The 23142-nt window shown below is 39.2% G+C and overlaps 1 protein-coding gene across 1 annotated transcript in view; it reads left to right on the forward strand.

Annotated features, from left to right (window-relative positions):
• ufsp2 (ufm1-specific peptidase 2) overlaps positions 1 to 23142 on the forward strand; it is a 55138-nt gene that overhangs the window by 14723 nt on the left and 17273 nt on the right. Inside the window, exons 4-8 of the mRNA XM_063049388.1 lie at positions 4737 to 4800; positions 6156 to 6310; positions 9476 to 9668; positions 19459 to 19602; positions 19760 to 19924. Of these exons, the coding sequence (XP_062905458.1) occupies positions 4737 to 4800; positions 6156 to 6310; positions 9476 to 9668; positions 19459 to 19602; positions 19760 to 19924 (721 nt within the window). The remainder of the gene's footprint in view (positions 1 to 4736; positions 4801 to 6155; positions 6311 to 9475; positions 9669 to 19458; positions 19603 to 19759; positions 19925 to 23142) is intronic.

The raw sequence follows: 23142 nt of genomic DNA on the forward strand, positions 1-23142 counted from the left end.
ACAGCAATAATTGAACCCTGATTGGTGATTGCTGGCGCTGTAAAGCATTTGGCTAAACACTACACTACCATTCCACCTTCATTTATATCTCCCCGTATTCATCAGCCCCTTTAACCATGCATCCCTCTGCAAGTTCTTGACTCTCAGAGTTTAAACATTGATGGGCCCTTGTTTAACTGCCTAGGGTCAAGGTCTGGAGTTTCCTCCCAAACATTTCTCCCTTTCGACCTCTCTAACCTTCTAAGAGTTCCTTAAGAATGAACCTTTGTACCAATCTTTTAGTCTCCTTGTGAGGAAATGGGTACCATAAGTTTCTGAGCAGCAAAGGAGACAGCGGTCCCATGAGTTTAATAGAGTTGGTCAGAGTTTGATGAACAAGGGAGTAAGTCTGCTTTCATTTTAAAAATGACTCTGTTTCAAGTTTAAATTCTCGGAGCCATATATTTTTATCACAATGAAATAAAATGGCAAGTAAAGTAGCACGAGGAGATAAAGCACTTTATTCTGCAACTATTTCATATATTTGTATGTCCTAATGAAGGGCCTCAGCCCGAAATATCAACTGTTTATTCGTTTCTATCGATGCAGCTTAATTTACTGAGTTCCTCCAACGTTTTGTGCACTTTGCCTTGGATTTCCAGCATCTGCAGATTTTCTTATGTTTGTCATTTGTTTGTATGTAGCCTTTATTCTCCTGGGTAATTGGGTAACTATATAACCATATAACAATTACAGCACGGAAACAGGACTTCTCGGCCCTTCTAGTCCATGCCGAACTCTTACTCTCTCCTAGTCCCACCGAACTGCACTCAGCCCATAACCCTCCATTCCTTTCCTGTCCATATATCCATCCAATTTAACTTTAAACGACAACATGGAACCTGCCTCAACCACTTCTGCTGGAAGCTCATTCCACACAGCTACCACTCTCTGAGTAAAGAAGTTACCCTTCATGTTACCCCTAAACTTTTGTCTTCTAACTCTCAACTCATGTCCTCTTGTTTGAATCTTCCTCACTCTCAATGGAAAAAGCCTAACCACATCAACTCTACCAATCCCCCTCATAATTTTAAACACCTCTATCAAGTCCCCCCTCAACCTTCTATGCTCCAAAGAATAAAGCCCTAACTTGTTCAACCTTTCTCTGTAACTTAGGAGATGAAACCCAGGCAACATTTTAGTAAACCTCCTCTGTACTCTCTCAATTTTATTGACATCTTTCCTATAACTCAATGACCAGAACTGTACACAATACTCCAGATTTGGCCTTACCAATGCCTTATACAAATTCAACATTACATCCCAACTCCTATACTCAATGCTCTGATTAATAAAGGCCAGCAAACCAAAAGCTTTCTTCACCACCCTATCTCCATGAGATTCCACCTTCAGGGGACTATGCACCATTATTCCTAGATCCCTCTGTTCTACAGCATTCTTTAATGCCCTACCATTTACCATGTCTGTCCTATTTTGATTAGTCCTACCAAAATGTAGCACCTCACATTTTTCAGCATTAAACTCCATCTGCCATCTTTCAGCCCACTCTTCTAGCTGTCCTAAGTCTCTCCAAGCTTTGAAAACCTACCTCATCATCCACAACACCACCTATCTTAGTATCATCTGCATACTTACCAATCCAATTTACCACCCCATCATCCAGATTATTAATATATATGACAAACAACATTGGACCCAGTACAGATCCCTGAGGCACACCGCTACACACCGTCCTCCAATCTGACAAAGTTACTCACCACTACTGTCTGGCGTCTTCCATCTAGCCACTGCTGAATCCATTTTACTACTTCGATATTAATGCCTAACGATTCAACCTTCCTAACTAACCTTCTGTGTGGAACCTTGTCAAAGGCCTTACTGAAGTCCATATAGACAACATCCACCGCTTTACCCTCATCAACTTTCTTAGTAACCTCATCAAAAAATTCAATAAGATTTGTCAAGCATGACCTTCCATGCACAAATCCATGTTGACTGTTCCTAATCAGACCCTGTCCATCTCTAAGAATACTTTCCATCAATTTACCCACCACTGACGTCAAACTCACAGGCCAATAATGCCAGGTTTACTCTTAGAACTCGTTTTAAACAATGGAACCACATGAACAATATGCCAGTCCTCCGGCACCATCCCCGTTTCTAATGACATTTGAAATATTTCTGTCAAAGCCCCTGCTATTTCTACACTAACTTCCCTCAAGGTCCTAGGGAATATCTTGTCCGGACCGGGAGACTTATCCACTTTTATATTCCTTAAAAGTGCCAGTACTTCCTCTTCTTTAATTGTCATACTTTCCATAACTACCTTTCTTGTTTCCTTTACCTTATACAATTCAATATCCTTCTCCTTAGTGAATACCGAAGAAAAGAAGTTGTTCAAATTCTCCCCCATCTCTTTTGGCTCCGCACATAGCCGTCCACTCTGATTCTCCAAGAGACCAATTTTATTCCTCACTATCCTTTTGCCACTAACATAACTGTAGAAACCCTTTGGATTTATTTTCACCTTACTTGCCAAAGCAGCCTCGTATCTTAGCTTTTCTAATTTCTTTCTTAGATTCTTTTTACCTTCTTTATATTCCTCGAGTACCTCATTAACTCCAAGCTGCCTATATTTATTGAAGATCCCTCTCTTTTTCCGAACCAAGTTTCTAATATCTCTTGATAACCATGGCTCTCTCAAACTTTTACCTTTCCTTTCAACCTAACAGGAACATAAAGATTTTGAACCCTCAAAATTTTGCCTTTAAATGACCTCCATTTCTCTGTTACATCCTTCCCATAAAACAAATCCACTCCTAATTCCTAACTAGCTAGAATTGGTTAATTGAAGTCATGTAGTACAACAAAACTGATACCAGGCAGCTAAATCTATGAAACCAGCTAAAAATAGCTTTTTTTTTTGTTAGTACACTATCTTCTGAGTGCAGTGTCCGTAGAGTGTGTCCCTCATAGTTGTACAGAAGAGAAACAAACCTTTGGCCCACAGCATCTATGCTATTTTTTGTCCATCTAATCCTCTTTCCCCCTCACTAAGTCTGTATCATTCTATGCCTTGCCTTTTCAAATGTATGTCTAAGTGTCTCTTAAACCTAGTGGTTGTATGTGATTCCAGCACCTCCTCTGACAGCGAATTCCAGATGTAAGCCATTATCTGTAAAAAGAAAATTTTTCCCTCAAACCCTCTTTAAAATTCCTTACCTTCACCTTAAACTAAGGCTTCTTGTTTCTGATACCTCTATCTTTGGAAGGCCATATGCCATCTTCATACTACCTAACTATCCGCCACTTTAAGGGAACTGTGTACGAGTGAAGCCCAAGTTTCTTCTGTTCATTAATTGTTTCTTAGTGCAGTACAATTTACTACATATGTCCTACTCCTGTCTGACTTTCTAAAATGCATCAGCTTACACCTGAGGGGGTTAAATTCCGTCTGCTAACTCTAATCCACCTTTCCATCCTATTTACATCCTGCTGTAGCGTTGGTAAACCTTCTCGCTATCTACACGTCACCAACTTTCATATCACCTGCAAATACCTTCTCCATTCATGTCCCAGTAATTGATGTAAATGGCAAATAACAAGGTCCTAGCATTGATCCCTCAGTCATAAAATTCCTATCAAAAAGGTATGCATCCATCACCATCTCTGACTCCTATCACAACCCAGTTTTGGATCCAATCAGCCAGTTCAACTTGGATTCTATCTTCTGGATAAGTCTACCATGTGGGATCTTGTCAAGTCCATTTGGACAAAGTCTACTGCCTGCACTGCCTTCATTAGTCAACTTAATTAATTCATAGTCATAGAAATGTACACCATGAAAACAAGCCCTTTCAGACTGACCGTTACATGAATCTTGCATTAATTCTAATTCCCCTATCCATGCTTCTTATCAACTAGCCCCAATTTAACCACTCATTTGCATACTAGGCACAATTTAGAATGGCCATTTAACCTATCAACCTGCTTTGGGATTTGAGAGCACTGTGAGGAAGTCCACACTGTCACAGAAGGAAAGTGCAAACTCCACACAGACAGTAAGAGAGGTCGTAATTCAATCTGTGTCACAAGGTCTGAGGTAGTGCTTAGTTGTAGCCATCTCCTCAAAAATCTCAATCAAATTAGTGAGGCAGGACTTTCACAAAATCATGCTGACTGTCCCTGATCAGCTCTTGACTTTCCAACTGTACAGAAATCAAGATTTTCTTCATTAATTTCCATACCAGTGATGTAAGGCTCACTGACCTGTCATTATCCCTACTACCCTTCTTAAATAAAGGAATAACATTAAATATCCACCTCTGTTCTGGTACCTCACCTACGATGAAAGGAGATGCAAAAATCTCCAATTAACTTAGGTACTTTGAGAGGTAAGAGTGACTGACAAAATTAAATAAAGTGATTAAATTAAATTAATTATTTTAAAGCAGAAGTAGTATAACGTGATTTGTTGCAGGTCTAGTATGTAGGAGTTGATGATTGACCATGAGCTGAGTATGTTTGGAACTACAGAAAATGGAATGAGGCTTTGAATAATCAATTAATAAACCTGGTGTGCAATTTTTCATCATAGATGCCAATGTTTAAGTAAAAATATATTAATGGAAGATGTTTAACAAATTGGTTGTTAAATGTATGAGTGAATGAACTGCATTTTTGCAGTTGTTTCTATATGTGTATTGTCTCATCACAGATTTATAATTTTCTTGCAGCATTGAGGTCAATGACTATCTGAAAAAGATTCCCAAAAAGAAAACTCTGAAAATTGAACCTGTGGTAAGCATACAGGTTTTGAGAAATGTTTGCTTTTACATGTATTTCTGATGTAAAATATGTAATGGTTTAATCATTTTGTATTTGTGTCAGTATAGTAGTAGCAATACACATTTGGGGCAATTTACCATGACTTTAATTGTACAGGATTTTGCCCTTGCAGAGCAATTTATTGATTTAATATAGCACAAATTCACATACAGTAAATTTATTGCACTGAGTTAGAATCACAGTTCTCCCTGAAACTGTTTGGTAAGTTGTTTAAAACATCAAGACTCAGCAGTGTTGTCAAAGACAGAATGTTTAAATGGCCGAATGCTATTCCTAAAATAGATAATCAATACCTGCCTGGTATTTTTCTACAGAAGGCCATTTTTTACATTAAATATACAATTTTTGGAACTGATTAATTCTCAAGTAAACCATTAGATCAATTACACCACTCTCATAGATATTCAATTACAACAGGAAGAGTAAGGTGAGGGGTGGGCATGGGTGCCTGCATTTCTGTTGTTGGCATGAGCTGTTGGATCTAATGTACATTATGTGACATTTCCTAGCAAGTTGACTACATATTGAATTATCAGATGTTGCCCGTTTCTGGACCATAGCGAAATTATTTTTTGGTTGAAACTTGATTGACTCCTTTGTTTCTGAACTTGTATTAATCTACTTGTAAGATCTTGAAACCTGTAAAGAATTACAAAGTGTTTTTTTTACCCTTTTCCTTAATGCCATTGCTTTTTGTTATTAAAAAAATTATTAAGTAGAGATTTATGTTGGTTCTAAATCATTTTGAAACTCTTTATTCAGGGATTTTCCATGTGTGTGCTTATTTTACAGAAGCAGATTGCTTGTTTTTTTAATACTATTTATTACATGGTTTTATTTTTATTTTTGTTTTAATTATTTTAGTTGTTTAGTTAGGAAATTTCAGCAAGATCCAATTTTCTGTTGGAGTGTATAGAAAGTCCAACTGGGAAATGGTGTTGGAGCTCAACTCGTCCACCCAAGACTTCAACACTTGTCAGAATCCTCAGAACTAAGCAGAATTTATTCAGAAAATATAAAATTTTCCCAGCAGATGTCATATTTTCTGTCCTTTTTGTTTGTCGGCCCATTGTTTTATGCCAGAATCGTGGAAGTATTTATTGACATTAAGAACTGCCTAGCAGCAAGGAAGAATGAGCTGAGTATTAATTAGATTTGTAAGCTAAACTTCACATATATGACTCTTTTTGCTGCATTAAAAGTAGCATATTTAAATATTATTTTCAATGATTTGAACTTCTATATCTTGTTAAACCATATGATAGTTTAATTACCTTGATTGTGACATTACTGTTTCTATTTTTCAGCGAGTCATAAACCTGGAGCTTTTGTTTGAGATGTCAAGGCCTGGCACAGTTGAAAGTGTGTTCATCCAGCAGGATGCCAAGTCACGGTTACATTTTAAGCTGACTCTTCCTATTGATGTTGTAATATTTGCTAATCCAGATGACCAGTGGGCAAAGTATGTGACATTCTAAATACTAAGTAGTTTCTGAATGCATGTACATGGCTAATGACACTTGGATAAAATAGAATTTGGCAGGTTTGCTCCATGATACTAAAGTGGAATGTTTGCAACAGGATGTGAAATTTGCTGTCCAAGTTTGTTTGCTTTTATTCTGAGGCATTAGATTTATAATTATTTAATTTTCTTTAGCATTGACTTATGCACGTCCAAGGAAAGATTTTTAAGCATTCTGATACACTGTTAATTTATGGACTCCCCTCTAAAGATCAGTAGCAAATATCAACTTGTGTCTATAGATTTATAGAGTCACAGCACAGAAACAAGCCATTTAGACCATTGAGTCTGTACTAACTATTAACCATCTATTTTGTATTAATCCTACTTTAATTCCATTTTCAATTTTCCCCACATTATTACCAATTCCTTCTATTTTCTACTGTTCATCTACACAACAGGGGCAAATTACGGTGGTGAATTTACCCACCAACTTGCTTTTAAATTCAGAGCACCCAATGAAAGCTGCAATCATTGCAAACCAGCAATTAGAAGAGAATATGCAAAGTCCACCCAGGTAGAACCCAAGATCAGGACTGAGCCAGAGTCTCTTGTGTTGTGAGGCAATGGCTCTATTGTAACTCAGTTGACATTGGCTACTTTCTGTAACAGGGAGGCACTTTTTCGTATGATGGAAATGTTAATAAACCCTGAAGAAGCGCAGAATCCAAAATCCAATTTAAATATGCTAATTCTGAGTAAAAACTGAGTAGATTTTTTGTATTCCTCTTTTGTCATCAGATTTCCGTACAACTATTTTGTCATTGATGTTGGTATGCAGGATATTTATTAAGAATTCTATTGAAAAACAATATAATTTTATCATGAATTTTTCAGTGAATTGTACGGGCAAGCAGTAGTGGACTTTCTGCCATAATGTCCATTAGTTTAATGTGATGTTGAACTGCTTAATGTTGCAACCTATTTTGTCACAGCATGTTTTAGCATTATGTGAATTGCCTTCTAAGGGTAGTGACTATGGAGATGGGGTTTGGTGAGTAATGGGATTATTTCAGCTTTAAGTTAACCATTAAAAGTTTCTATTTCATATGGTAACCAAGTAATAAAAATTGATAAATTGCAGGCTTTAGCTTGCCTGGTGATTAAGTTAACTAGCTTCAATTGTTAGTAGAAAATGGCTGACTTAGAACTTGAACAGGTAGGTATTTAAGTCTCTGGGTTCTACTAAGGCTCAGGTTGCTTTACTATAATGCCTGTTAACTATATCTTTTGCATGATATGGACATTGAGTAAGAGGCTGTCAAGATACGGGAAATGATGTAGTTTTATTCTTAAATAATTAGATTTAAGCAGGCATGCATGAGCAGTTGACGTAGTACGTGGGAACTAATAGAAAGCATTTATTCCATGGCGACAACATTGCAGCTTAAGTAATGTAGCTCAAAGAACTTTAGGCCAGAATTGATAAGTTGTAGTTGGAGATTTGGGCACTGCAATTTTTTAGAGAGAGGGAAAGCTTTTTGAAAGAGGCAGTTGTACCTCTTAGATTAAGTACTGCAGAATTGATCCATCATTATGACCCAGGCTGGCATGGGGTTCTAAAGGGTAGTACTGCAGCCGTTGTTCATCAGGTACAAGGTTCTTGTAGCCTGTGTGGAGCAGGGAGAATGAGCAATGATCACATGACTGTGGTACAGAAGGACATTCAGCTTGGGGAATGAAAATGCATGTAGTAATACTTGGAGATAATGTAGTAAGGGGGAATGACGCTGTTTGCTGCAGTCATATGATTCAGCCCCAGCTGTGTTGACTACCCACTGGCAGGATTAAGGAAAGGAGATTAGTGTAGAAAGGAAAACATCTGATTGTTATAATTCATATGAAAGACACTACATTGATAGGACCAAGGAGGAGATTCTGTTGAAAGAATCTGAGAAATTAAAAAATAAAATCACAGAAGTATAATCTCCGGATTATTTCAAAAGCAGTGTGTAAATTGGCATTGTGTCAATAAGATCAAGAAGATTAGCTGAATTTAATATGTATCCCTTACAGAACTTTGAAACACGCCTTGAAATGATTTCTTTTGGCACAAGTTACTTTGACATGGGAACTTTTCATATCCAGGGCAGACACACTGCCAAACAATGCAGTTTATTTGTCTGCATTGATTAACAAGACATTGTTTTCACCAGATGGCAGGTCAATCTGTGGTATTGCCTGACAGCAAAGATTTAAGGTCAGGTTTATTACAGGTTTGCATGGGTCATTTTAAGACAAAATTTTTTCCTTATTTTCAGGATTTTAATATTTAAAGAAACAGTTTTAGTATGATTCCACAAAGGATATTAATTACTATGAATAAAAATGAAAAGAACATTGACTCAGAAGTTAGTAATTATAAACTGATGTTTTACTACCTGCTTAACTAAAACATAATAATTTCATAAAGAAAATTCACAGGTTTGAGTGCTGAATTTAAGAAAGGGGAGATAAATGGCACACAAAATAGAGAACAGAATTTAAATCCTTTGGGAGCTTTGGGAGGAAATCCATAGTTCCCTCCTTAATAGAGAATGATACAATAGAGAATGATTGTGGAGGTGTATGCGAGAATACAGAAGAGATTCACCATGATGTTGCCTGGATTAGAGAGTATTAGCTTGGGTTCTTTTCCCTGGAGTGTCAGGAAAAAAAAAAGAGACCGGATAGAAGTAGTTAAATTTATGAGAGGAATAGATAGGGTGTTTCCATGGTGGAAATGTCTGATACTAGATACAAAGCTTTAAAGTGAGGAGGGGAAATGAAAGTTACAAGACACGTTTTATTTTTACACAGTGGTAGGTGCTTAGAAGACATAGTCAGGTGAAATGGTGGAAGTAGATACAATAGCAACCTTTAGAAAGGCACATGAACAGGCAGGGAATGGAAGGATGTAGGCTATGTGCAGGCAAAGGGGATTAGTTTATATTTGCCCAGAAATTGTAGGCTTAAGGGCCTATGTCTTTGCTGTATTTTATGTGTTCTATGTTTATCATCATCTGAGGAGAATGAGCAGTGGCTGAGAATGAGTGGACTGGAAAACTAGTCTTTTTAATAAAATTATGCTATCAAAAACATTTTAATCAATTTTTTTTTTTGCAGACTACTGGATCGAATTGTAGAATCAGTTTCTTCACAGCTAACTGAAATGGAGAAGTGTATTCAGAGATATACAAAAGGACAAACTGTTCCAATACCACAAGCATTTCACTTTGAATTGCCAGAACAGCCTACTCTTACTACTGTAATATATCCTGCTGGAATCACTGATGAAGAACTGGAACCACAACGCAAAGTATGGTTAGAGACGTATGCATTATGATGTGTACAGATGAGCAAATTATAAATTTTAGATATAATTTTTTAGTTTTAAATTGGTATTTTTTATCATTTCAAGTGTATTTGAATTGGGCATTAATGGGTAATATAACCATATAACAATTACAGCATGGAAACAGGCCATCTCAGCCCTTCTCGTCCGTGCCGAACTCTTACTCTCACCTTGTCCCGCTGACCTGCACTCCCATAACCCTCCATTCCTTTCCTGTCCATATATCTATCCAATTTAACTTTAAACAACAACATGGAACCTGCCTCAACCACTTCTGCTGGAAGCTCATTCCACACAGCTACCACTCTCTGAGTAAAGAAGCTCCCCCTCATGTTACCCCTAAACTTTTGTCCTTAACTCTCAACTCATGTCCTCTTGTTTGAATCTTCCCCACTCTCAATGGAAAAAGCCTATCCATGTCAACTCTATCTATCGCCCTCATAATTTTAAACACCTCTATCAAGTCCCCCCTCAACCTTCTACACTCCAAAGAATAAAGACCTAACTTGTTAAACCTTTCTCTGTAACTTAGGAGATGAAACCCAGGCAACATTTTAGTAAACCTCTTCTGTACTCTCTGAATTTTATTGACATCTCTCCTATAATTCGATGACCAGAACTGGACACAATACTCCAAATTTGACCATACCAATGCCTTATACAATTTCAACATTACATCCCAACTCCTATACTCAATGCTCTGATTAATAAAGGCCAGCGTACCAAAAGCTTTCTTCACCATCCTATCCACATGAGATTCTACCTTCAGGGAACTATGCACTATTATTCCTAGATCCCTCTGTTCTACAGCATTCTTCAATGCCCTACCATTTACCATGTACAGGTTTCCCCCGCCATCTGAAGGTAGAGCGTTCCTATGAAACGGTTTGTAAGCCGAAATGTCGTAAAGTGAAGAAGCAATTACCATTTATTTATATGGGAAAATTTTGTGAGCGTTCGCAGACCCAAAAATAACCTACCAAATCATGCCAAATAACACACAAATCCTAAAATAACAGTAACATATAGTAAAAGCAGGAATGATATGATAAATACACAGCCTATATAAAGTAGAAATACTTCTCTACAACAATTGCCTGCACAGATCTCCGTAGCAAAAATCTCACGCAAGCGCTGTTGGCATAAACGCGCTCTCCAATAACCTTTAAACTATGAAGCTGCCTAATCTACCAAATAACACAAAAAATACACAGCCTATATAAAGTAGAAATAATGTATGTATAGTGTAGTATCACAGGAATTCGGAAGACATCGAGCACACTGATGATGGTGTGTTAGACTGAGTCGTCACAGGTTGGGGGTGGTGCAGTGGCCCCCACCCTCCAGGCAGCCAACTGATACATTGCCACGAAGCACGCAGGGGTAGCCGGGAGGCACACAGCACATCTTCAAGAAAACAGCTGAAATAAACATGCTAATTAATTAGGTGCTGCCCGGCACGTAAATGTCGGCGCAGATCAGAGGCGATTGCCGATTGCATCGGCACTGGTCTGGGCCGGCAATTATGTGCTAGGCAGCACCTAATTAATTAGCATGTTTATCTCGGCTTTTTTCTTAAAGATGTGCTGTGTGTCTCCTGGCTACCGCTGCATTCTCCGCGAATCGGTACAGTATCTGTCCAGGGGGTGGGGTGGTGGGACACGGGGGTGTCATCTCATCGTCGATCAGGGCAGGCAGCTCATCTTCTCCTATGACTGCCTGCCTTGATGTCAAAGGGTTCGTCGTCTGCTGTGGCTGATGTGGAAGGCTTACTTGACTGCTGAGCCTCGAGCATTTTTATATCACACAGTTCTTTGTAAGGACTCAAACCATCTTGTAAATATCCCCTAAACCTACGCACCCTTTCAAAATTAAAGTTGTACTTTATCATTGCAGCAAAAATCTCACACAGTTGCTTCACGTTCAGTTCCTGGACGACTTCACTTTCGCTACTGCATTCGGTTTCAATTGTTATCCTTTCCTCTTCCAATTGCATCAGTGCTTCATCTATCAGTTCTTGATCATGGGATGCGAAAACCTCTTCAACATCATCTTCGTCAACTTCCACAAGCCAAACTCACTTCGTCCTTGCTTCGTTCACCACGATCGAAACGCTTAATTATGTCTAGTTTTACGCTAAGTGTAACACCCTTATGAGCTCTTTCAGGCTTTTCCGACACCTTAGAACTCATCTTGCTAACGGCTGTTCAGTGCAACGTGTTTAAGCAATGCCGTTCCGAATCCGGGGGAGAGCGGCTGCTTGGGGTGCGTGCTGCCTTTTATCGCGCGCTGCCTTTCTTCATAACAGTGAAAACACCTTCTGAAAGCGAAAACAGGGTACTAATGTAGGTCTTTCATAACAGTGAGGTTTCGTAAAGCGAATGTTCGAAAAGCGGGGGACACTTTTTATGTCCTGTTTTGATTAGTCCTACCAAAATGTAGCACCTCACATTTTTCAGCATTAAACTCCATCTGCCATCTTTCAGCCCACTCTTCTGACTGTCCTAAATCTCTCTGCAGCTTTGAAAACCTACCTCATCATCCACAACACCACCTATCTTAGTATCATCTGCATACTTACTAATCCAGTTTACCACCCCATCATCCAGATTATTAATATATATGACAAACAACATTGGACCCAGTACAGATCCCTGAGGCACACCGCTACACACCGTCCTCCAATCTGACACACAGTTATCCACCACTACTCTCTGGCGTCTTCCATCTAGCCACTGCTGAATCCATTTTACTACTTGCATATTAATGCCTAACGATTGAACCTTCCTAACTAACCTTCCGTGTGGAACCTTGTCAAAGGCCTTACTGAATATGGTGTAATATTGCATATATTATAATATTGTGATGAAGTGTTAGGTGATTTTTCTGCTAATATCTTGAATAAGTAAAAAAGCTGCTGTATTAAGCTACTGCTAATTTTTGCTTTTGGTCTCTACATTAGACCAATTTTGAATTTGCTTCAGTTATATAGGGTATTGGGGAGATCAGAGCTCGAGTACTTTGTAGAGTATTCTCCCCTTATTTATGGAAGCAGTTTAGAGCAGGTTTCCTAGACTGATAGCTGAATGAGTTGGCTGTCTTATAAGGAAATGCTGAACAGGGTATTTGCTGGGGATTAGAAGAGTGAGAGGAGACTTGCTTAAAACATCCAGCTTTCTGTTGAGCTTTGACTGAGTGGATGTGATTAATGTTTCCTTTTGTAGAAATGTGTTGAACTTGGAGTTACTGTTTTCAAATACAAGCTGCTCCTGTGTTGTGAAAGCCCATCTTGTAGCATCTCCACGTACAATGGAGCTCCCATAATATTAAATTCAAAAATCCCACGAACAGTAAAACAGGTTTCCCCTTTCTGTAACTTTAAATTATTATTCTTATCAGTTTTGAACCTTTGACATTTATTGGAATACTGCAGAGGTATGGTTGATTTTTGTGTATTTGTATTTATTTTATCTCTTGCATCCAAAGAAGTAAAAATCTTTTATGTTGTGTCTCTGTCACAATGTACAAGCAATAAAGAGGGGAAATGTGGGACAATATTGCCCAAACACTAAGATTGAATACATTATTGTTTTATATACATGGTGTGTACGGTCAGATTTGCAATCAGATCAATGCGTATTGGTAAATCTGATGGCCTGGTGAAAGCAGCAGTCCCAGAGCCTGTTAGTCCTGGCCTTAATGCTGCGGTACTGTTTGCCAGACGGAAGCAGCTGAATCAATCTGTGGTTGGGGTGGCTGGAGTCCCTGATGATCCTCGGGGCCCTTTTTACGCACCTGCTGCTGTAAATGTCCCGAATAGAGAAAAGTTCACATCCACAGCTACGCTGGTCTGTCTGCACCACTCTCTACAGTGCCCTGCGACTGAGGGTAGTACAGTTCCCGTACCAGGTGATGACACAGACAGTCAGGATGCTCTCGATGGTGCCTCTGTAGAAAATCCTGAGGATCTGGGGATTTGTGCTGAACTACTTCAGGCGTCTGAGGTGAAAGAGATGCTGTTGTGCTTTTTTCACCACGCAGCCACGGTGTATAATGTAGGTGAGATCCTCAGTGATGTGTATACCGAGGAACTTGAAACTACTCACCCTCTCAACTACAGTCCCATTGATGTCAATAGGGCTAGCTTGTCTCCATTTCTCCTGTAGTTCACAATCAGCTCCTTTGTTTTCTCAACACTAAGGGAGAGGTTGTTTTCTTGGCACCACTGTGTCACAGTGTTGACTTCTCCTGTGAGGGCCATCTCATCATTGTTGAAAATGAGGCCTATCAATATCGTGTCATCTGCAAATTTGATGACATGGATTTTATAACTTGCAAACAAAACTGAGTTCAGAATATCTGTAAAAATGGAACTCATTCTTTACATGGGTTTGACTCAAAGGGCTGCCCATTTTAAACAGATATTAGGCATATTTTTCTTTGGGCGGATATCAGTCTTAGGAATTCTCTGCTTCAAGAGAAGCAGTGGTTTTGAATATTTTTAAGGCAGAAGTTATTAATGAGTAAGAGATTAATGGGAACACGGAGTTACGGTAGCCCAAAGCAGCTAGAAGGTCTTACTACTCCTAATTGGTCTGTTTGAGTGGATGAAGTGGGACCTCTGCACTTTCTCTATTTTAGGTCCCAATTCCCCAACATGTAGTTTTTTGCCTTGCAGTTTGATATGAGGAAAATGGGTGTGGGCCAGAGACCACAAGTGGCCTGCTCCTGCTCCTTTTACTTGTGTTAGTCTACTTAACTTTCTCCAGGCAGTTGATCACTTTCATTCGCATAAATACAGCTTGTGTATTTGTCTTTATGTAAATTAAACTGGTTAATTAGTTTATTATTGTCACATATTCCAAGGCACCATAACTGCAGATCAATTCATTTACAACAGTGCATTGCAGTATTACAAGGTAAAACCATAACAGTGCAGAATATACAGTATCTTACAATTAAAGAGAAAATGCTGTTCAGGCAGACAGTGAGGTGCAAGGTCATAAGGCAGATTGGAGGTTGAGTCCATGTTGTCTTTCTATAGAAACATTCAAAAGTCATAACAGCAGAATAGACACTGTCCTTGACCCTGGTGGTATGTGCTTTCAGAGTTTTGTATCATCTGCCTGATAGGAAAGGGAGAAGAGAGATTATCTGGGCTGCCTGAGGTCTTTGATTATGCTGGCTGCTTTTCTGAAGCAGCGGGAAGTATATACAGAATTCATGGAAGGGAGGTTGGTTGTCATCATGTGCTGAGCTCAGAAAACAACTGGCTGCAGTTCCTTCTGGTCTCAGGTAGAATAGTTCTAGTACCAGGTCATGATGCATCTTAACAGGATGGTTTTATGGAGCATCAGTAAATGTTGGCAAGAGTCGAAGGGCACATGCCAAATTTCCTTAGCCTCTTCAGGAAGTAGAGACACTGGTGAGCTTTCTTGGCCTTGGCGTCAACGTTGTTTGACCAATATATATATTGGTGATATTCACCCCTTGGAACCTGAAGCTCTGAACCCTTTGATCTCAGCATCATTGATGCAAACAAGAGCATGTACACTGATAACCCCGAACACCCCACCCCCACATCTCCACTTCCTGAAATCAATGTCCAACTCTTTTGCTGATATTGAACAAAAGATTGTTTTCATGTACACTGTCACTGTGCTCTGTAACTCCTTCTGTATTTGAGATGTACCTGACTATGGTGGTATCATCTGCAATCTTGTAAATGGAGTTAGAGTAGAATCTGGCCGTGCGGTCATAAATGTACAGGGAGTAGAGTGGGGGGGGGGTAAGAACATGGCCTTCTGGGTCACCTGTATTGAGGATAATTGTGGTGGAGGTTGCGTATCCTTACTGATTGTGGTCTGTCAGTCAGGAACTCAGGGATTCAGCTGCAAAGTGAGATTTGAGTCCTAGGTGTAGGAATGAAATGGTGTTGATCTGGCACTATAGTCTAGGCTATCAAAGCGGTTATATTTCACATGTGGCCAAAGAGCAAGCAGTTAACTCCTGCTGAAATAACTTCTCTATTCTTGAGCAAGGCACAGAATCCAAACGGATGCCCAACTTACTACTTTTGAATCCCTTACAACAGGGGTCCCCAACCTTTTTTGCAGTGCGGACCGGTTTCATATTGACAATATTCTTGCAGACCGGGGGGGGGTGGGGGAGGGGGGATGGTTGCCAACGGACAAGAGTACGGTAGCAGTCAAATACATTGTGTTTACCCCGAAAAGACTACAATGACCATGAAGCCTTGCGCGGGCAACAGTGCGCATGCGTGACTTGCGTATGCGTGCACGTGCCGTTTTTTGTTACAAATCGTTTTTGGCGATTCTGTTCGGGAGGGGGGTGCTGTTAATCACGACCGGAATATCGGTGATAAGTGGCTAATACACTCAATTTCGTTTCTAAAAGGGTTTATCTAACAAATTTAATATTAAACACACAGCGCATATTTTCCTCGCATGAATATAGCGATAAGTCAATTATCAGGGAGGACAGGGGAGTTTGAAATACGTGTTGAGCGAACTCCCAGTAGAACTGGCAGAAGCAGGTTCGATATTATCATTTAGAGCTAAATTGGATAGGTATATAGACAGGAAAGGAATGGAGGGTTATGGGGTGAGTGCAGGTCGGTGGGACTTGGTGAGAGTAGCATTTGGCACGGACTAGAAGGGCAGAGATGGCCTGTTTCCCTGCTGTAATTGTTATATGGTTATATAAGTAAGTCAATAGCATCATAACATTTTAAGTAACATCTGGATATTAAACACACAGCACTTATTTTCCCCTTATGAACATATAAAATCATTGCAACGCACCAATATCGCTGAATCAGTGGGAGCCCTGGGCTTGTTTTCCTGCAACAAGACGGCCCCATCGAGGGGTGATGGGAGACAGCGATACTCGAATGGGTTCCTTATGTCCAGTCTACTCCACAATTTTGTTTTTGTTACATTCATCACAGAGATAAGTTGGAAATGGAAGCAACGTTTTCAGTACTTCCGTGGCTATCTCAGGATATTCGCCCTTGACTTTGATCCAGGATGCCAGCAGAGATGTTATGGCAAACATAATTTTCAGCCCGCCATCATTTGCAAGCTTGAGGAGTTGATCTCCTTCCCGCGCTGACATGGACGATGCGTGGGTAATGACCTCGCGTGCATTCAAGCTCAACAGTGCACGTGACAGGGAATGAGGAAAGGTGCAGCTGACTCATATCGCCAAATCATATTGTTTCCTCGCGGCCCGGTAGCGCTTGCCTTGCGGCCCAGTACTGGTCCGCGGCCCGGTGGTTGGGGACCGCTGCCTTACAATACACACGCACAGTCACGACATTTTACTAGGACTGTATTCAATTTGTTACATTGTTTTGAATGCGGACCCACCCCCACCACTCTGCTCCAAAACTGCTGTTGAGCTGGCCTCTCAACTTCCCTCCCATCCTTCAAGCTTTGCAAGCCTTCTAAATCAGGAATCTGTGCAAGTTTTCTAATGCGGTTCAGTCAAGGATGGGATTTTTCCAGAAAGTTGTTTTGTTGAAATTAACAGCCATATTATGGAGAGGTTGGGTGTGTGTAGATCTTGTTCTGAGTTGCGACTTACACAGGTGCAAGCTATGCAGTGAAGTTTACATTTTTGGCTTCTAAATTTTTATTATTTAACATCTCCAGGTAGCCACAAGTTAGTTTTTGTCTGTGTCTCTCTTGTTTCCATTTATTTTGCTGTTTCCAATTGACCGTTGCAGCTTTGCAGATTTTTTTCTTTGTTCTTTCCAACACTCACCTTCTGCAAATTAAAATATGCTGTTTCTCCAGCATTTTGTGTTATTTTGGAGAACAGGGATTCACTTCCAGATGAGCTCAGTGCTTTCTATGCTTGCTTTGACTGCCAAGACATGGGGGAGCCACCACAAACTCCCGCAGCACCTGATGATCCTGTGATTTCAGTCTCTGAGGCCAAAGTGTGAGCATCTTTAATGACTGTTGCCCAGTAGCATTTACATCCATGGTAATGAAGTGTTTTTGAGAGGTTGATGATAAAACACATCAACCCCTGCCTGAGAAGCAACTTGCATCCGTTGTAGTTTGCCTACCGGAGCAACAGGTTCCCAGCAAATGCCATCTCATGGGCTGTTCACTTCATCCTGGAACATCTAGACCGCAAAGGTGCATACATCAGAATGGTCTTTATCGGCATTCAACACTATCATCCCCTTAATGCCAATCAGTAAGCTTCAAGACTTTGGCCACAATTCCACCCTGTGCAATTGGATCCTCAGTTTCCTCACTTGCAGACTTCAGTTTGTTCAGATTGGCAATATCTCCCCCACAATCTCTGTCAGCACAAGTGCAGCATAAGGCTGCATGCTTAGCCACCTGTTCTACTCACTTTACATTTGTGACTGTGGCTACTCAAGTTTGCCGACAACAACACTGTTGTACGCCAAATCAATGGTGGTGACGAATCAGCATATAGAAGGAAGATTGAAAATCTGACTGAGTGGTGCCATACCAACAACCTCTTACTCAATGTCAAGGAACAAGAAACTGATTATTGATTTCAGGAGGAGGAAACAGGAAGTCCATGAGCCAGTCCTCGTATGGAGGATAAAAGGGGGAGAAGATCAGCAACTTTAAACTCCTCGGTATAATCATTTCAGAGGATCTGTCCTGGGCCTAGCAGTTAAGTGCAATTAAGAAGAAACCACCGCTACTTCCTTAGGAGTTTGTTAAGATTCAGCATGACATTTAAAACCTTGACAAACTTTTATATATGTGCAGTGGAGAGTATATTGACTGGCTGCATCACAGCTTGATATGGAAATACTAATGTAAAATCCTACAAGAAGTAGTGGATAGGGCCCAGTCCATTACAGGTAAAGCCCTCCCCACCACTACAAGGAGTGTTGTCACACGAAAGCAGCATCCATCATCATGGACCCTCATCACATAATTCATGCTCTCTTCTCACTGCTGCCAATAGGAAGACGGTACAGGAGCCTCTAGACTCACGCCACCAGGTTCAGGAATAGTAATTACCCCTCAATCATCAGATTTTTGAACTAAAGGAGATAACATCACTCAACATCACTTGCCTGATCACTGAACTGTTCCTTCAACCTATGGACTCGTTGTCAAGGACTCTTCTACATCTCATGTTCTCAATTTTTATTGCTTATTTATTCATTTATTGTTATTGTTAATATTACTTATTATTGTATTTGCACACTGGTAATACGTCCAGTTTGTGTATGTCTTACATTGATTATTGTGGTTATTGGATTTATTGAGTATGCGCTTAAGAAAGTGAAACCCAGGGTTGTATATGTATTTGCTAATAAATTTACTTTGAAATTGAATTTATAATTTTGGATTTCCAGCATCTGTAAAATCTCTTGTGTAACTTAAGATGTGCTTGATTTCTCCCTTTTCCAATTCTGATTAAGAATCCTTCACCAGGACTGTAATCTCTGCTTCACTCCTGCGGATATTGTGTGACCTTCTGAATAGTTAGAATAATTTTTTTTGTTGTACCATAATGCTGATTATAGTCTGGGATTGGAAAAAGAAGCGCAATTAATTTGAGTGCAAAAATTTTCTACATTAAATAACAATCTTCAATTGACTAAGAAACTTGTATTAAAATTAGTGTTTGCAGATTTTTCATCTATAATAGTACATTTGTTACACAGTATTCTTTAGAAGTAATGCAAGTCTATTAACAAAAATTAAATTTTTGATTTTTGTAGGAGCTGCATGAGGTACGTGGTCTTGATGATAAGCCCTACTTTCGGCGTACTATGGCTTATAATTTTCCAAATGAAGAGTTGATGAATAAGTATCTGAGAGATATACACAAGTACATTTTTCTTCCTGATGCTGAAGAATTCCAGGTGCATATCTAAATATATAGCTACATGCTGTGTGTGTCAAAAACTATATAAACATTCTTGCAATTACAAATAATGTAATGCTGCCTAAATCATTTGAAAATCATAATTTCACTGGATATTTTGCACTTCTAATCAAATATATTTTGTTTATGAATAGGTTCATCTGGTGCATGGTTCATACAACTACCATCACTATGTACAGGATAATATAAATGACAGTGGATGGGGTTGCGCATATCGTGCTTTGCAAACTATCATTTCCTGGTACAAATTTCAGGGATATCTCAACATCGATATTCCATCTCATAAGGAAATCCAAAAGGTATGAGAAAATTCCTCTGAAGGGCATTTTCTTTTTTCCATTTTTATTTGTGATTTTAGCCAGGAATCCTGGTACAACAAAATGCTTACATTTTTATTTAATGTTTGTTTCAGCGTTAGTTGTGATTTTGTGTGTGGCACTCATCTTTTGAATCAAAAAAGGTCATGGTCCAAGTGCCACTATGGAAGAAACATGGGACACATTTAGATTTGTGCTGTAGTGCAGGAATGTACTTTTTTCCGGAGGATATCAAGCCAAACTGCTATCTGTTCTCGTAGTTGTAAAAGATTCCATACACTATTTCGAAGAAGAGTAGGAAGAAACAGATTCAGATTATCTGGATGTTAAAAACACATTGTTATTTGTGCAATATACAAGTTGGCTATTGTACTTCCTACACAAAAATCATAGCAAGATTTTAATATTAGGGAATAAACAAATACAGACATTGTGCAAGGGTAGATGGCATTAGTTGAGTTTTGCATCATGGTTAGCATAGGCATGGGTCGCCAAAGGGCCTATTCCTATGAAATTATTGTATATTTTTGTGCTAGAATATGTAAAAGTAGGTATGAAGATGCTTTTTTTTTCCCCAAAAGAACTATTCGATGATAGGGAAAGATAATATGATAAATTCACTTGGATGAAAGAATTTCTTCCCTTTATAACTGCATGATTGAAACTCCAATGTGTCAGTAAATAGATAGCTTTGTGAAATCATTCTAAGTTTAAACAAGGTTTCGGCAATTAAAGGCAATGCCCAATTTTGTCAAAGATAATAGACTTGGTGTGTGGTTGGTGGTATCACAGAGCTCTCTTAATCTCTGTTGGTGGTTGTCATTTAATCATTGTATATTAAAGTAAAACTCAATGTGAAACAGTTTCATTGGCAGGAGCATGAGACAAGATGGAGTTGCTCACATATCAAATTCATTTGATTAAAATTAACAAAACTTGGCTCTGCCCCTAACACTGAGCTACACAATCAAAAGATTCTGATTTAAGCAGAGTTGCATGTTTGCAGCAGGGAAGTATAAAGTTAATTTTCTTGGTGAAGAAGGAGTAATTGAACTCTCTGAAAATTTATTTATCTTCTCACATGCAATATGTGCATCTCTAAAAGCAGAGTGAAAGTCTGATTTACTCATATGTGATACTGTCTATGGTCAAATGTGTTGTCGCTATAAACTTGCACAAAGGATCACCTAATTAATGAGATGGTGGTTAGTACTCTATCAAAGTACAGGTACATAATTAAATGAAGGACTGACCTGCAGAATACTCCTGGAGTTCAGGACCTGCTACTTATGATGCTGAATCTGTGGTACTGCAACATACAGTTATCCATAATAATGCATAATTAAGCAACCACCATAGTGATGAAGTCTCTATGAATATCATCAATTTAAAAGTGCATAGATTTGTGGGCATATGGTATCAGGATTTAAATAAGTAGTTCAAAAAGGAAAGGGAAAATAGAAAATAGTGAGGTGGTGTTCATGGCTTCACTGTTGGAGGGGAAGAAGCTGTTTCCGAAACATTGAGTGTGTGTCTTCAGGCTCCTGTATCTCTTCCTTGATGGTAACAATGAGAAGAGGGCATGTTCTAGATATGGGGTCCTTAATGATGGATGCTGCCTTTTTGAGGCATCGCTCTTTGAAGTTGCCCTTGATGCTGGGGAGGATATTGCCCATGATGGAGCTGGCTGAGTTTACAACTTTCTGCAGGTTTTTCCAATCCTGTGCAGTGGCTCCCTCCATACCAAATGATTTACAGTGATCTTCAGCCCAAATGCTGATTGAATCAATCTTCAGTCTCTTCCTACAAGCATCACCATTGCAACTCTTGTCTCCAGCTTGTAAATGATTGTCTAGAAACCACTCTGCAGTAGATGCAGCATAGAATATGGGTTCCTGCAGTGTCTGGAATGGTATATTTAAGACCTATGCTCTAGATCAAACTTTTTTTTTGCCAAGCAGTTCCACTATTGTTGCAAAAAAATTGCCTAGGAGTGTTCTGTTGACCAAAAAAAGGAGTACCTAGTGCACAAGGCTCTGTTGTCAGCCAAACAAAGTGGTAAAACGAATTGACATTTATCAGTTTCAAATGGCATTTGCTCCTAAATAGATGACACTTACGGAGACCATTCACTTGCACCCTCATTCTACTCTTGTTGCAGGGGGCGGGGGGTGGAAAACTAGAATGACCAACTGATACTTAGAACAAAGAAGATGATTATCCATTTGGAGACCAGGATGATGTATTAGGACCAGTTACCTAAAGCTGCTTCAATAATAATAACCCTTTTATATTAAAATCAAAAAAGAGTTGTGGTACTTATTGCATAGTGTTCTACTATACTTGAAACTCTTCTTTTTCTAAAACCAAAATCTCTGAATGGTGTTTACATATGTACTGTATGACCTGTACCAGTTGCATCATAAAAATGTCCGGTTGTCATTTTGTAGTTATTGGCAAAATTATTTGTCAGCTTTCTGAGCAGTTATGCATTGTATCACAAATACAATCTTAAAAATCTGGACTCGGACTTTGGAGTGGTATGATGTCAATGAGGCAGAACATTGAGGAGGTGAATGTTATCATGAATTGGAGTAATGATGCATTGGGAGGGGCACTGATGAATCAAGTGAATAGATTCCTTGTTGAGCTGTTTTGCAAATGAAGCCTTACAGTGAGAACTCTGTAACTTCTGTCGATTTTACAGCAGTTATTTGCCAAAGGGTTTTGGGAATGATTTGTGATACACCAGAAGTGCAGTGTGTAATGAACATGTGGCCATTATGTCGATAAAAGCCTTGAGATGCATGCTTCTGGGTTTTCTGCACTTTGCTCCATAAGTTGTCAATGCACTTAACAGATTTTGATAACAGAAATAAAAAAAATTCTGAACTGAACCAAAATAAAAACTGAAACTTTACTTACCAACAATCTCCTCAATGTTTAATTCTTCATTTCACCCTCACAGATTTAGCACCTCACACATACTGTTCAGATACTATACGCAGCAGCTGATTCAGTCACAGCAGCTAGAGACAGTGCTGAATTTGTCGTCTGGTTTTACATTTTATGCATTGAACCTTGCTACAGTTAGAAAATAATGTGACCTGAAGAATCTTGTTATGTATAATTGTCTTTTCATTTCCCTTCTTGCTCATCCTACCTTTTTAGAAGCATTTACTGCTTGGATAGCTTCTTGT

This window comes from Mobula hypostoma, chromosome 5 (assembly GCF_963921235.1).
Source record: "Mobula hypostoma chromosome 5, sMobHyp1.1, whole genome shotgun sequence".
NCBI lineage: Eukaryota > Metazoa > Chordata > Chondrichthyes > Myliobatiformes > Myliobatidae > Mobula > Mobula hypostoma.